This window comes from Hippocampus comes, unplaced genomic scaffold (genome assembly GCF_001891065.2).
Source record: "Hippocampus comes isolate QL1 unplaced genomic scaffold, H_comes_QL1_v1.1 scaffold156, whole genome shotgun sequence".
In the NCBI taxonomy this organism is placed as follows: domain Eukaryota; kingdom Metazoa; phylum Chordata; class Actinopteri; order Syngnathiformes; family Syngnathidae; genus Hippocampus; species Hippocampus comes.
In genome coordinates, this window is record NW_017805744.1 from 237,455 (window position 1) to 253,105 (window position 15,651).

At 40.2% G+C, this 15,651-nt stretch overlaps 1 protein-coding gene across 1 annotated transcript in view; it reads right to left on the reverse strand.

The window, feature by feature from the left end:
- Nucleotides 1–4,917: 4,917 nt before the first annotated feature.
- The window catches only part of trpc7b (transient receptor potential cation channel, subfamily C, member 7b), a 45,766-nt gene continuing 35,032 nt past the window's right edge, over nt 4,918–15,651 (reverse strand). Inside the window, exons 8-12 of the mRNA XM_019884432.1 lie at nt 14,314–14,509; nt 11,473–11,694; nt 7,983–8,069; nt 6,407–6,482; nt 4,918–5,413 (exon numbers count right to left, since the gene is read on the reverse strand). Of these exons, the coding sequence (XP_019739991.1) occupies nt 5,274–5,413; nt 6,407–6,482; nt 7,983–8,069; nt 11,473–11,694; nt 14,314–14,509 (721 nt within the window). The 3' untranslated portion in view covers nt 4,918–5,273. The remainder of the gene's footprint in view (nt 5,414–6,406; nt 6,483–7,982; nt 8,070–11,472; nt 11,695–14,313; nt 14,510–15,651) is intronic.

Genomic DNA, 15,651 nt, shown 5'->3' on the forward strand with positions numbered 1-15,651 from the left:
CACCATGATGAGCAACAGCCATAACGGACCCCAACACGAACGAAACTGAAAAAATTCAGTAGATACAATAGTTTGAGGGTTTGTAAAAATGGAATCACTGCCTACCTTAGGAGAGACCTGACACAGAGGCATGGGACACACTTTTGCAGCAAGTTAAGTTCAAAAACTTTCGTACGTGCTTCTCCTGGCGCTCCAGCTTCCCATTGTTTGCCAGTGATATCAGTGAATTGTATATGAAACAAACTTTGAATGAGAATAATAATAATAACTATGATCAGCAGGTCACACGGCAACAATTGCCTCTCTACTGCAGGTTTGCAGGCTTTGCATGATGAAACACATCAGTGAACATACACATTTATTGCTTTTGCTTAAAACATGAAAAAGAGAAAAGATTTATCTTCTTAAAATGGCATCAAACACATAAGACACTGACGAATCAAGTAGGTTAGAGCTTACTATTTATTTCTATGAACAAAAAAAAAATGACAATATACCGTAAGATATAATTTTGAAAAGTAAAATACAGTGTTTTAGGTCAAACGTCCTCCTAGCTATGGCAATTAATGGCTATTTTTTTGTGTGTCTTGTTTAAAATCAAAACTTGTAAACAACTTCTGTGTCTTGAGACTCAACACACCATCTGTGGCTCTTGTGCATCTTTGCCTTTTAATCAGCCCACTTAATCATATTTAAACATGTCAACTGTGTCATATTGAACATTTTTAAAGGTAAAATACTATATAATGCATGGAACATTAGTCATGGAACAAGAATACAGTAGTAATAACAGACAATGACTGAATGAAATAAGCATCTCATTGGGTGGTCCTGATGTGAAAAAAATTGAAAATTTGGTTGTGGTTAGTCATTCCTTAAAGTAGTTATTTCATTTGCTGTTGTGATGAGTTTTTTTTTGTTTGCTTAGCAACTTGTTTTGCTGACTTTGGATTTGATGTTGTCTTTAGTTTTTTTGTGTTTTTCCTGTTGTGATCAGTTTCTGTTTTTTTAAATGTTCTGTTGTGTTCTTTTGTGCTTTTTGATTTGCTCATGTGTTTAGTTTTTTTTTTTTGGTTTGTTTTGTTTTCGTGTTTTAGTTTTTTTTTCCCTATTTGCTGTTGAGTGACTTGTTTTTGTGTTTTGCACTTCAGGGCCACTGTAAATTTTAGATATGCTGTAGATCATGCTATACACTATAGACACTTTTCTTTTGAATCTAACACAAAATAAATACAGCAGGACAGCTCGACAGATGATTCACCAGCTCCGCTGCAGGTGTGGCTTTCGAGATGTGCCGCTACCAAGATTGAGTGTCATAGTTTGACAATGGCGCACCTATTCCTGAATATCACCCTAACAAACAATCTGTTTGGCCTGATGCTAATCAGGAAAAAAAAAGTTTTTCAGCTCCATGTGAGCCCCATAAACTTCTCCAGGCATTAAAAACAATAAACATAAACAACAGAAGGAAAAATTAAGTTGCATGCGGCTTATTGGTTACCACGATGTAATGTTCAGACATATTTAATAGCTCTGGAAATAATCTGGGAGGAGTTGGAATTTTGATATTGCATCCTAAAATATAATAAATGTCATGTACAGCTGAGGCTGTATTGATTCCAAAATATTATTTTAGGCAGTTAGGCTGCTTACCTAACTTGATTTTTAATATAAATGAGCATCTGCTACATATACAAATTGTGCCTTGAGATAAAATTTGCAGTGTAACATTTGGCACTCCGGAACTGATATTTTACATGCGAGCAGCACAGTGTCGAGTGGTTAGTACAACAAAATGTTTTTGTGGTCAATCTCCGTTCGTTCTTAGTGGAGTTTGCTTGTTCTCCATGTGCTTGGGTAGGTTCTCTCTCCCACGAGTCAAAAACACAAACTCATAACATGGACCCTCGGAAGTCTAACATTTAACGGTCCAAGAACTCGGAAAATTTGGCATGCGTCAACGTGTTTTTCTTCGGCTATTGTTTTTGTTTTTTTTTTGGTTTTTTTTTTAACATCAAAGATGTGCTTTTGAATAGCTTTCTTTGATCAACAAGGGACAAAATGAACAATTAATCTATTCATTCATTGTTTTTTTGTTTTTTTTTTAAACGGGAGAATCACTTTCTGAATCTTTCTTTTTCCGCACCAGCTGCTGTACTGAGCCAAATAATGCTGCCATGGTGAAAGTCTGCACGGATGTAATTTAACCTCTCATAAGCTGCAGTTTTATTTTTTTGGCTGTTATCTTCGTTTTAGTCTTTTGGATGTAAAAGCTGTTGCCATTTCTTTATGTGCTAGTTTTATGGTAGCCCAGTTTTAGTGACCAAAAACTCCAAAAGGTCTTATTGTCGTATTAATGTTTTTTTAAAGCGAGTATTAGTCTTGGACAAATGACAAATGAATCATGTGCTTCAAGTTCAACACTTAAATTTGACAAAGTACTACAATGTTAAGAAAATAGATTGGCCTTAACTTTAAATGAACAAAACAAACCACATTTTGATATCTTATTAACCACATGACTGTCACCCACCCCATACTTAAGTGGCCAAAAGTATCATGTATTTATATTGTTGGATTTGTTTCTTTTTGCATCAACCTCACACTCGACTTTACTGGGTCAATGACATCGACTGACACTTGCTGCCGTAGCCAAAAATTCCTGCATATTCTTCATGAAACGGTAACACACACACACACACACACACAAAAATAAGATAATGAAGCTAATGAATTGACCCTAGTATAACAAAGCTAACTTTAGCCTGAAGTTTGCTAGCAGCTCATGAGGTACTGTAAATGGAAAACTTAGCTTCCTATGAAATGTCTAACAAGCACATTGTCAAGCAACATTAAATGTATAAAACAGGTTAAGAGGAGTTGTAATTTATCTAGGAATAATCATTGGATTGGTGTATTGAGCATGAATTACAGATTTTCTAACTGGCCATCCGTGGACACATTTGCTTACTGTCGAACACTTGCAAGTCTTGTCATGTTTGAGTCATCAAGGAGCCATGTTTAGCTCGTCACTGTCACGTTATCGTCATGAAAAAAAGGGGGCGCCTAAAAACAAATGCAGACTCTTTGAGGAAACACATCATTTCATTTTGTTTGTTTTACCACATCCAAGGTTGGATGATGAAAGAAACTATTAAAAAAAATCTAAGGAATCAAAGGTTGATCATATTGTGTTAGGTTTTCGAGGGTGCTCTGTAGATTCTTTCGATACATTTTAAGCCTTGGCCGAACTGAAGTTAAAAATGTGCTGTTTGCATACAATTAGTGGCACATGAGGTCAAAGGCTGCATGGAGTGATGTCATGATCTGATTTTTCGAACAATGTGGAGCGGGGTACACACATATCAATAACACAGGTCAAGACATTTTTGCGAACTTTTTTTTTTTTTTTTGATCAGAGGTGCAAGGAAACCTTTCCAGACAATTTTCTTAATGCTGATACCGAAATCTGCCCTGTTTTTTTTCTCTCCAGCAGATCATTCATTCATTCATCCATTTTCCGAACCACTTCATCCTCACTAGGGTCGCGAGGGGTGCTGGAGCCGATCCCAGCTGTCTTCGGGCAGTAGGCGGGGGACACCCTGAACTGGTTGCCAGCCAATCGCAGGGCACACAGAGACGACCAACCATCCACGCCCACACTCACACCTAGGGACAATTTAGAGTGTTCAATCAGCCTGCCATGCACGTTTTTGGAATGTGGGAGGAAACAGGAGTACCCGGAGAAAACCCACACAGGCCCGGGTAGAACATGCTAACTCCACACAGGGAGGCCGGAGCTGGAATTGAACCCGGTACCTCTGCACTGTGAAGTCAACGTGCTAACCACTGGACCAACGGATCTAGCATATCAGAGTTTCATAATAATAATAATAATAATAATAATAATAATAATAATAATAATAATAATTAATAATATGAAAATCAGTAATATATTTAGTAATATTAAGGAATTTGTGTTAGGTTAAGCAACGGGTGGATTTTTGGGGGGAGAAAGCTCATAGCTATAAATCCATACTAAGTAAGCTTTTATCGGTCAAACAAAAAAATGGAAATGTCTCAAAAAGCTAATAAGTAAAGCCATGTTTTAAAATCACCGTCAAAAATATGTTAAGGGATATATAAAACCGATCTTAGATTAAATTTTGTTGTTGACCAGTGTAATCTGGCTAAATTCTAGCATTTTGCCCCTTTTTCAAAAACATTCAAGGTTGAATTCTTGTCTGGAAAGATTATCCTACAGAGATAACCTTGTAGTGTGGCGCTCTGAAAATAGGCGACTTTGTAAATATGCAGGGATTCACTGTACAAGATAAGATAACAATTAGGCTAGCTTCTTCTCTTTCTTCTTCTACTCGTATCCTTTGTTTTCTGTCTGTCTAGATACCCTTTTGTGGCATCATGCTGCCTCACACAGGTCAATCACGGTACTACAAAAAATATAAACGTGGTGTTTTTTTATTTATTTATTTTTGATCAGCTCAAATACACCACAGACCGTGAGAGCGGTAAGAACACATTGATCGTGTTTTTCCTCATTGTGTGGGGTTTCTCACATTTGAAATAATCGGTTAAGATATAAAGAGTCGGTATGTGTGCACCCTGCTTGGGCTTAGCGGTTTCTTTTTGGGGGCGGGGCACTTCACATTGAGCTGTGTGTTGAAACAGCACATTGTGTTTGAAGCGGAAGGTCATGTTCCTTCATGAAATGTTCTTTGAGCAAATCAACCCAACATATTTTCTAGATAATCACGTTTCCCCTAGTTGCACAATAGGGAAGAAGATGATTTAATTAGACTGCCTGGTGTATAAAGGGCTGTGCAGTCTCTCGACGCGCCTGTCGTGAGAAAACAAGCCTGTGCAGCGTGAATAAAGATGTTTTCTTCTTCTTCCTGCAGCTTTCCCCATGTCATCTTCTCGCTATTGGACATGTGCTCATATCCCTTGGCAGTGCATGCTTCTTCTTTATCTCTTCTCTTCACCACCTACCAACCAGTCTTCTATTTTAACCAGAATTGCACTGTCAACACCATTCACCCCAGTCATGTTTACTTGGCCCTGGAAATGCAAACATTTTCTTTTACTTTCTGCCTGAAGACAGGAAATGTTCCGCAAACTCAAACTTATTTTCTCAATGCTTTACTTGCACTTTTGTCCTTCCGTCGCTCATAAACATCCTGCCCCCCGCCCTCCACATGTTTTCCCCTTTCTCTCTCTTTGACACAATCAGGCCCCACTTTTCTAGCTGCCCTTCAGTGCCTCATGGTGTTCTTGCCAAATTTCTCGCCGAGTTGCTGAATAAGCAGAGACAGCTCCCCAGCAGCCTCTGACTTCTCCTCCAGAAGCTCATAACGGAGGCTGGAAATGTCCTGCTTGATTTCCTTCAGCTCACCTGTGAGTACACGACAATTGCAACATGTGAGCTCAGGAAAATTGTCAGAAAATGCACAGGCAGTATTTGCACATGTGAATCTGTACAGCTACGCCAGAGCCAAAGGGCTTGGAGAATGTGCTGAGTATGTCACATACACGCCAGGTAAAAAGACCGGGACTAGTAGTAGTGTAGGCTATTTGCCATAGCTCTTACGTGTATGCACTTGTTTACAGTTGCTGAACAAAGATAGCAATAGTTTTAGCAAAAGCCAGGCACCTGAATGACTGGTGAGCTTCATGCATTTTTTTCCCCATTAATGTCGGAGAAGGAGATGTTGTTAATCATGTAAGCAGTGCATGTTACAGTGAATATCTTTCAGCGTTTTTATTTAAAAAAAATTTTCAAGTTGAAATTATTCTTTTTTTTCTAATGCATTTCGGCTACGGTGGGGGTTGACTGTAGAGTAAGTTGATCAAATGTATATATATGTAATTATATAGTATTATTGCTCCATCTTCTGATCGAATCGATGATTGAGGTTTTTTTTTTTTTTTTTTCCCTCTCCAAACCTTGATTGCTGATCGACCCCAAAAACCTTGATCGCGTAAAGCCTTATGGAGATGATGGTCTTTGTAGGTCACAATGGTACAAAACTAGGAAGCCAGGTTGGTTACTGCATAAATAAACTTGTCAGAGACAAACTATTCAATGCAACTTTCAGTGTGATACAGTGCGGTTGCAATACAATAGTAATCCATGCATTCAACATCGAACAGTGTCAATCCAAATTGCATAGAACTGCTGCATTGGCAGGGTGTGCAGCGGGACCCGACGAAGTGTCTGCTGAGTACATCGTATAAGCGGTGTATTTTTATTTATTTAAGATTCTTTGCCTCCAGGTGGAATATGTATTCTCTTGCATCAAATATGAAGCTGAAAGGTTCATTAAATTGTACACCCAGTTCAGGATCTGCGCAGCGTAAGAAAATAAACACAAAAAGTGGCCGTCACCTTCGTTGACTTCATCACTCTCTCTATCCACTTGGGCCTTGAGCACATAACGTTTAATGAGTCGCTTCATGATCTTCTGCAGGGAAAATAGCAAACAAAACAAAATGAGGAGGTGGCGAGGTGGTACGGCAACACGCGTAATCAAGACAGCAAACAAGTATCTCATTAAAGTTTGAATACGCACACAATATGCTCAGGTACAAATAGAGGCGCTATTGATTGCTGAGCCTGCAACAAGCCTTCACTGCTTAATACTTAATCACCCTTCTCCTTTTTTGGCGACTGTATCATCAACTGCTGGACTTGAAAATAACTGGGGTGGACCAGCGAGTGGAATTTTCTTGTTCATATCTCTCAGGATAGAGATGATGTGGAAACAAATGAGGAGAGGGTCTGATCCCTCTTCGGTGCTCATTTTCCAAGTGCCAGCATTGTGTCCACCTCAGCAAGCTCATTTGGGTCATTTCGTCCTCATTATCTTGCTCTCTTTTCTTTCTTGCCACTTCACCTCACACGTCTTATTCACACTTCTCTTCTGTCACTGCCTTTCATGACAGTCGCTTAAAATGCTTTATTTCCACTCATATTCATAGCATCTTTTTCACACCCACACATCTATTCTTGTTTTCCCCCCACTCTCCTTCGTTTTGTATTTTATCCTTTTCTCGATGACATATTTGAATTGATTGGAGAGTTTGTGAACAACTTTCCATTTTAAGTTTTCTGGATTTTATTCTTTTTTTTGGGGGGGGCGGGGCATGAGTAAGATCTTTCAAGAATGATCCTATTAGGTTTTGTTGAGAATCCACACATTCAATATGTATATAACAAGTTGAAAGATGAAGTTGTTTATTTCAACTTGTATCAATCCATCCATTCATTTTCTTTTGCACCTGTCCACATTAGGGGTGTGGGTGTGCCGGAACATATCCCGGCTGACTTTGGGGCGGGGGAGACGAATCTCAGGGTGCATATAAAACACGATTGTAGGCCTACACACCCCTGTTCAAACACCATGTTTTTGTTTTCTAAAAATGAGAAGATGATAAATCATGTCAAAATGTTTCCCACCATCAACGTGAGGTATAAATCTGACAACTCAATTAAAACAAATCGTAATCTTTTCAAGACTGTAAGTAAAAACAAACAACTGAAATAATTGTGTTGCACAAGTGTGCACACCCTCTTACTACTGGTATGTGTGGGAATCAGCCCACACCGACCACCGTTCAAATTCCCTCTGATAAATTCCCTCAAAATAAGAATAATTTAAAAAAACATGCTTTCTTCCCACATCCTAAAAACAGACATGTTAAGTTAAGAATCTAAATGACCTGTTGGCATGCATGAACATGAGCATGAGTGATTGTTTGTTTATGTGTGCCCTGCGATTGGCTGGCAAGCAGTTCACTGCGAATTCTGCCTCTTGTTCAAAGTCATCTGTGATGGACTGCAGCTCACCTGTGACAAGCACTGTAGAAAATGGATGGTCTGGCATGGTATGAGTTTAGAGTTTACTGAGCTGATGTAGGCTCCTATAGCATCTGCGACTTTTTGCTCAGTGCATTAAACTCACCTCATATCTGGTTGGATGTTTTCTAGAATTTCTGGACACATTCTGGAACTCCTCTCCTGGATGGGGATAAGATCTGAAATGTTCACCCTGGTGCAGGTGCAAACAAGAGTTGAATGTTAACATCAAAGAAAAGGAGTGGCCTTCCATAATAGGATCATATGAAACGAGAACAAGAAACAAATTCGCTTGACCCTAAAAGAAGCTCTGTTAACCATCCCCTATTTGAGCCGTGACCTTACTTTAGGGGGGAAAAAAATGTCATTTTAACACAGCTGCATTAAAACTAGCTGTGGTCACATTGCAGTGAACTGATACAATTCGATGTGCAGTAAGGCAAAAATCATATTAATATTTAATAGTGAAGTTTATATTTTCTTATTAAACTTGAATTACTGGTACAATAAATGTACTAGTTTGTACACAGTCTAAAATATATTTTAAGTATAATTGAATAGAAACGACGCAACGCACATTCTGCCTTTACAAAGAAAATCATGTCAATTTTGAGAGAGGTATAATGTAGCAATATTTATGTTCATTATTGTGCTTGTAGGTGGAAGTAGTGTAGAATGATGCTCCATGACTTTTGTTTCTTATTTTTGGCCACGATATGAAGTTACATGACGGGCAAATAATATACATAAAAATCAAACAAGGTATTACGAAAGGAGTACCGGGAATATAGAGTACAGGAGGCACATTAGATTGTGTTTAATTAAACCTCTGTCATCATTATCAAATGACGCTGGTGTGTCTCAAAAACGGATATGGGTTTTTGTCTGAAGGGTGGTGAGGATCGCCACCCATCCTAAGATGCTCGCATTCCAAAGTGATGCGACACTCAAGAAGAGCACAGCGGCAGCTGCAAATGTCTTCGTGAACAGACCATTGAAAACGTGCGTGCAATTTTGAGAATACGAGATCTTGCAAATGTGTCTCATGTTGTTTATGTCTGTCATGCATTATGTTCTTGAGCTTGCATTATATATTTAAATTAATTTGGACAAGAGCTACACAACTTTGAATAACAATGTGTTATTTTCTTCAGAATCATTTGTGGTTGTTTGATTGTAAGGTTTCTTAGCTTTGATATACGTGAAGTATAATTTGTGATGTGACTGTGATTAACTTCACTTCTTTTTCAAACATTACTCATTTGACTGGGGAGGGGGTTGACAAGTTGCCCCTTCCCACCCGCATGAGACTGCAGGAGGGACCTGGCTTGAGTTTGTTGCTATAAAAGCTAATGCCGTTTCTCCTTTCCTTTTGTTCCTTTGGTGGCTCCTTTCTTGGTTCCTGCTCTCTTTGTTCCTCCTCTGGTCACACAACAGGCCTCTTTTGGCCATGTGACTACTGTTGGGCCCTCTCTCTGGGGTGCCCCGTTTTTCCCAGTCCCCACGTTTCTTTTTCTTTGAAGAATATTTCTTCCTTTTTGACGGTGCGTTCACGCTGCGAGGACGAGAACACAGGCGTGCGCTGCTACCAAGCCCAACAAACTTGTCGGCCACACATGCCCGCCCAAAACTCCCTCCAGTGCACCTACGAAGAGGGCTAGAGATTTCAACAGCCAGGTGCACTGCATTCCCATTACAGTGGTGGTAAACAATGGATGAAGTCGGGTCAGTCCCTACTGAAGGTCCAGGTGCGCATCATTGAAATGTTCACATATCAAAATGTCCTGTGTAATAATAGCAGAGCAGTAAGTGCACTGTATGTGGTTCTCTCATGTGTGTTACAATCCTTTCAAGGGTAAATTAACATTTTGTCAATCTGACATAATTGGAAAAAGTTCCATTTGAGGAACTTCAAATGTGTGAGAGGGGAAAAAAAATGCAGAACCACAGTGTAAGCAGATGTATCGATTGCCTGCTGCGCCTGCTTAACTTTTGACTTCAAGTGTCAGGACTGCAGAGAGTTGGAAAGCCAGGCGAGGCAGCGGGGTGGAACGCATCTTGTCTCGATCCAAAAGCTGACAATGCCTTAAAGCACACAAGGGCAGGTCTAACAACCTCGCTAATAGCTTAGCTGAGGCGCTGGCGTGACACAGTTGGGTCGACTAATCCAAAGGAGGAACCGCCACAGACACGACCAACGCTCACATTGATTCTCTGTTCAATGGACTGTTATATTAAATCGGTGGGATTTTAGCACACTGGGTCCTCCCTGACTGTTAGAAATGTAGATCATGAATGAAAGTGAAGATGCAGCCAAGATTTTCTGATCATAAAATCTTTCATGTGTTGTAACGCAACAACCCAACAAAGCTTTTGTGTGGAAAAAATGGTTCATCTATTTGTATTAGTTCCTGTTGCAACTGGCCCAACCATTTTGTCCATATAGTCTGTTCCACATACTCTGAATGTCGAAGTGGGTGGTAATGCAACTAACATTCGATTCAGACTTTGAACTTTGAGACAATTAGAGTGGCATACAATAATTGCTTTAGAAAAGATCGATTTACCGAGATATTGTAGGGACAGCCGGATGTTTGTATTCTATGATGCTTAATCTTGTGATCTGATATCTCTTGACAACTCCAGGCCCCTCCAAAAGTATTGGAACGACAAGGTCAATTCATTTGTTTTGGTTGTATACTGAAGATATTTGGCTTTCAGATCAAAAGATGAATGCCAGACAAAAGTCAGAAACAACTCAGGACACAGCATGATGGTAGCAGCAGAATGAATCTTGAAGTCTACAAAAATATTTTGTCTTGCAATTTACAGAAAATGCATCCAAACTCATCGGTAGAAGCGCCATCATGCAATAGGGCAAAGTCCCTAAACACATTGGCAACACAACAAAGGACTTCACCAAGCGTCAAACGTGGAAGCTCTTATACTGGAAAAGTCGATCACCAGACCATAACCCAATAGAACCTGTATTTTAAATTGTGAAGAGGAGACTGAAGGGAGAAACCCCCAGAAACAAACAAAAACTGGAAGAGGCTGCAACAAAGGCCTGGAAAATCATTTCAAATGACGAATGCAACAGTCACACAAGCTCAATTTGGTTATTGCAAGTCACGGTTATGCCAGCAAATATTAAATGGTATTCTCCTGAAGTTCTTTTAACCATGTCAATTTCAATACTTTTACTCACTTGAAAAGTGGGTGACTTCAAATAAAAGGTGCTCTGTCCTGAGTTGATGACCACATCCAGATGAAAATATCAGGAAATAAAGGCTGGAATTCTGAACTTTCATCTGATATTCACCTTCCGATCTGAACCCCAAATATCTTCAGTACACATCAAAAACAAAGGAATAGACCTTGCTGTTCCAATACTTTTGGAGGGCTAAATCAACATTTTTGATAGATCAAATTTGCTGAGTCAAGGTTTGTAGAATTTGATTCCTCCGGACGCCCAACAGGTAGTTGGTGAATGCAAAACATCGGACCGCATTAAACATATTTGATGAGTGCTTTTGAAAGCCTTCGCATTTCGTTTCCCATCAAGCAATTAATTGGGTTTCTGCAGCATTACTTACCTTGACCTGAGAGTTGAGCATACCAAGCTCCAACTCGTTGCTGTGCTGATGTCCACCCACTTTGCAGATTCCGAAGATGCCTGACCTGATGCGCAGGACCAGGTAGTAGAAGGACTTCGGGCTGGGGACCAGGTTAAAGGGTGCGGGCAAAGTGCGACCCTCGTCGAAGTAGGACAGCCACAGCTTGGCACGAGCAAACTTCCATTCCACGTCAGCGTCCTCCTGCAGACAGAGAGTGTGTTTGAAATGACGTAGTTGGGTTGGGCAAAAAAACAAAACAAAAACAAACGTTGTACTTGGACAAGAGGTTTCTTAATGTTCATACTGACATGCTAAACTAATTGCAGCCAGGGCATGTTAAAACCCCTTAAAGTTAGGAGGGCCCCGCCAAGGGCCCTCCGTCATCTGTCAAAACAAATCGCTGATGCACGTCGTCATGTGTGAACACGTTATACATCTTTTGAAAGCTGAGTTTCTGGAGATTTGAATGGTGCCCTACATGTTACAATTGTCAAATTTGAACCGAAGCTTGGGGAGACTTAAGCTTTGATCCTGTAGGCTTTTCAAGTCCTAATCACCATTCTAAATCCATTTTCAAGGCAGATATTGTGAAATGAAATTAGACGAACATAAGATTCACCTTTTTTGTCTGTTTTCAAACATCCATAGTTCAGTGATAGGAGCACTTACACAGATTCTTACTGTACGGGAGAAATATTCATAATAACAACATATTGAATATTTCAAAAAGAGACCAAAATTATGCTGATACTCCAAAAGGTTCAAGAATAGCTACAAATTTACTTTGGGTGCACCCTTCCATAGGCATTTTTGGCAAAGTTGCCCTCAGTTTATAGGGTTAAACAGGTGCAGTGTGTTTGAAAGGGCACTCAGCTTTCAAATCCTTTCATCAATAATCCATTTTATATTTTCTCTCTATTCACCCATCCATTTTCTGCTCTGTTTGGAATCGAGCACCACAACCCTGGTGACTTCTCCCCCAGTAGGGCACTCCTTTTCTTCCCGAGGCATTATCGCAGGTCTTCTCTTGGGCCTCGTTCCAATAGAACATGAACACAAGTCATTCGAAAGTAAGAGCGTTATAAATCTAATCAGGTGCTTGAAGCAGCTCATGCAAATAAGCAGAGGCTCCATGCAAATGAGTTGTCATCAAACTACATCTGCCAGTGTGGGCCACGCTATCTCATAATGCCAAAATCTGTTCTAGCTCAGCCTCAGATAAAAAGCCACATTTCCATCATGGTTCTCAGAGTTTAAGGGGAAAAATTACTGATCAACAGCAATAAAGGGCAGCAGTAACTACTTTGCTTTGGAAAGAGAGGATCACAGTTCGAGTGCCGCAGCTCACAAAGGTAATTGCAACTAGTTGCAGTAGTCATCGTTTGTGCGCCCCATCCCTCGGATATATTTCCTTGCAGACCTGCGTAAGTGTGGTCTGCCACACATATCTGGATCTGTGGAGTGCAGCAAAAATTTGCAGCAGAGTGTAAATAAAATGTTCCCTTCAGGGATTATGTGACGTTTTATTAAAACCAAGAACAAACTCATTTTTTTCTGGCTCAAGTTACAGGGATGTGAGGCTGCTAATTTATGTACATTATCAGTAGATGTAGCTGACTAGCATCACAAATGCGAAGACAAATTACCTGACCGTGAGTGTGATTCTTTGCCCTGGAAAGTCATATTCATACCATACCAATGCATTACTAACACAGTTAGACAAAAATTGATCAAGGACAAAATCTGGAGAAGCAAACCCTGCAATATTGTTTGCTCAGGCACTTAACTAAGAAGTGCACTGACTTCTACACAAGAGAGACCAAGCAGCCGATACATAAGGACATGGGACAACATCAACAAGCAGCTTCAGCAGTTCCTTTGCATCTCAAAAAGAAGACAATCCTTTGAGGACAACGACATCCAAATTCTGGAAGGGAGGAATGTAAAAGAGTTTTAAAAGAAAGCCTCTATGTAAAAGCTAGAAAAGTTGTTTCTCAATCAACAAACAATGATGTGACATCCCCCCCCCCCCCCCACCCCCACCAAACCCCCCCCCCACCACCACCCAAGATCGTTTGGTTCCACAGGAGGATTTGGTCTAATGAGCCGTTTTGTAGCCAGGTGAGTGAACAAACAACCAGTCCGTATGCAGAGTGGTTGTTCAAGGGCCACGCCTGGGAAAAACAACAACACCACCATATTGTGACAGACTCATCAGAGTCTTAAAGAACAATAATCCACACCTAAAAATTAAGAACCGAAGAATCATTTTGGATTAAAAGTGAAACATCTTCAGCAAACAAGTTCAGTTGCCTCGATTCACCCTTTGGGGATTAACACAAAACAATTATGGTAATATCCCGCTTCGCTGGCTTCTGTATAAAAAGCATGGGCGAATAAGTGCCAAATCTTCAGTTATTACTCTGATATGATAATGTTGTGGTATCTGTGTAAACGTGCTTGATGATGATCACTACAATAGATACATTTTGGAAAGATGATTGAACAGAAAGATCCCAATTTGATAATTTGATGTTGGAACTCAAAAATGAGTACCAAGCCAAGGAAGCTGGTGATGAGAAAGGTGTGTTGAGTGGGAAACATCCCACCCATTCCCATTCCGGCATTGGCATCGTCTTGGTTGCTACCTCTGCAGAAGGAAACATCTTGGTGTACTCCATTCTGTGGCAGTGTTTTTACAGTGTAAAGCAGTCTAAACTCTAAATAGTTCCAGATAAAGAACACTCTACCCCCCCGCCCCGAAAATGCCATTTCTCTGCATTTTCACAGAAACAAGATCATGTGAATATTAACATTTACCTCGATCTCCTGGTACGAGCTGTTGATCATGGCAATGAGCATGTTGAGAAGGACGACCACCATGGTGACATTGTAGACCCCGTACAGCACGTAACCAATGTTCTCGATGAACTTATGGTCATACTTCAGCACCACCGAGATCACTTCTGACAGGCCAAAGATGGACCAGAAAAGAGTCTTAAAACTCTCCTCCACTCTGTAATGATAGCAATGAAAGTGGTAAGAAAACGGGGATGTGAACCATACAAAACAAGCAACATTTCCTTTTAGTTGTGTTTTTCCCAAGTGAAAAATCATGGTTTGTTGTTTAGAAAGGTTATTTTCAAAAACACTGTGGTTACAAACCCACTTGGGTGCATAGTGGAGTTCTTCATCTAATTGGCTTTTTCCCCTCTCACAGTTTCATGCTTTTTTCTCTCTCTAACAGTAAAAGCTGGAGAAAATATCTGGGGTGACATGGAATTGAACACTGAACCTCATCTCGCTGTGCAAGACTTTGATGGCTACAGTTTAAAGTTGTCCATCATGTTGTGCTAACATTTCCAAGTCAATGCATTCAAAATCTTCTCACTCCCCCACAGGTGTTTTAGAATCTTTGTAGTCAATCTGAGATGAGCAGTTCTGAAGGGCTAACCTTTGAAAACAACAAAAAACTGCTTTTACATCACAAACCCTATTCAAGTGAAACTGAGTAATGGAGTTGTTACAAGAGACAATTCATCTCACTTACTAACAGGATGTTTGGATCAATATAGCTGCTATGATTGGTCATTTTTCAAGCAATTGCCCTTCATTGACATTAACCTAATGTGTGTCCCTTAGTCCACAAGGACAGAAATGAGATGCAGGAATTGTGACATTGACATTCAGGTCGTCTTCATATGTTTTTGCGAATATTGCTGGGAAACAACTGAGGGTGGATTGGTAGGACGCTGTCTGGTTGGATAGCTAGAGGCAGGTAGAGAGGTAAAGGCCGGGAGGATCTGTCAGCTCCCCCGCGTAAGGCTCTGTGGGTGTCTTCCAAATCGACTTCGTTGAAAGAGACAGTTTTAATGGCGCACAGAGAGCCAGATGAAGGCATGTTGGGGGGTGAGGGGTGTCTCTTCAAGTTGGAGGGGAGCAACACACACTCTTGACTTTTCTATTTCACTACATTCTTAAAAAAAAGAGCCTCGGCTGACTAATTCAACTTTCTGGGAAAAAGTGAATCAAACTTGTAACACTTCTATGCGCTCATACATTTTTTTTTCATGTGTATGCACATAATCAGAAGAGACAAATTCAAAAGAACATTCCGAAAAATCACCAAATTGCACTTGTTGGTGTCGAATCACTGCC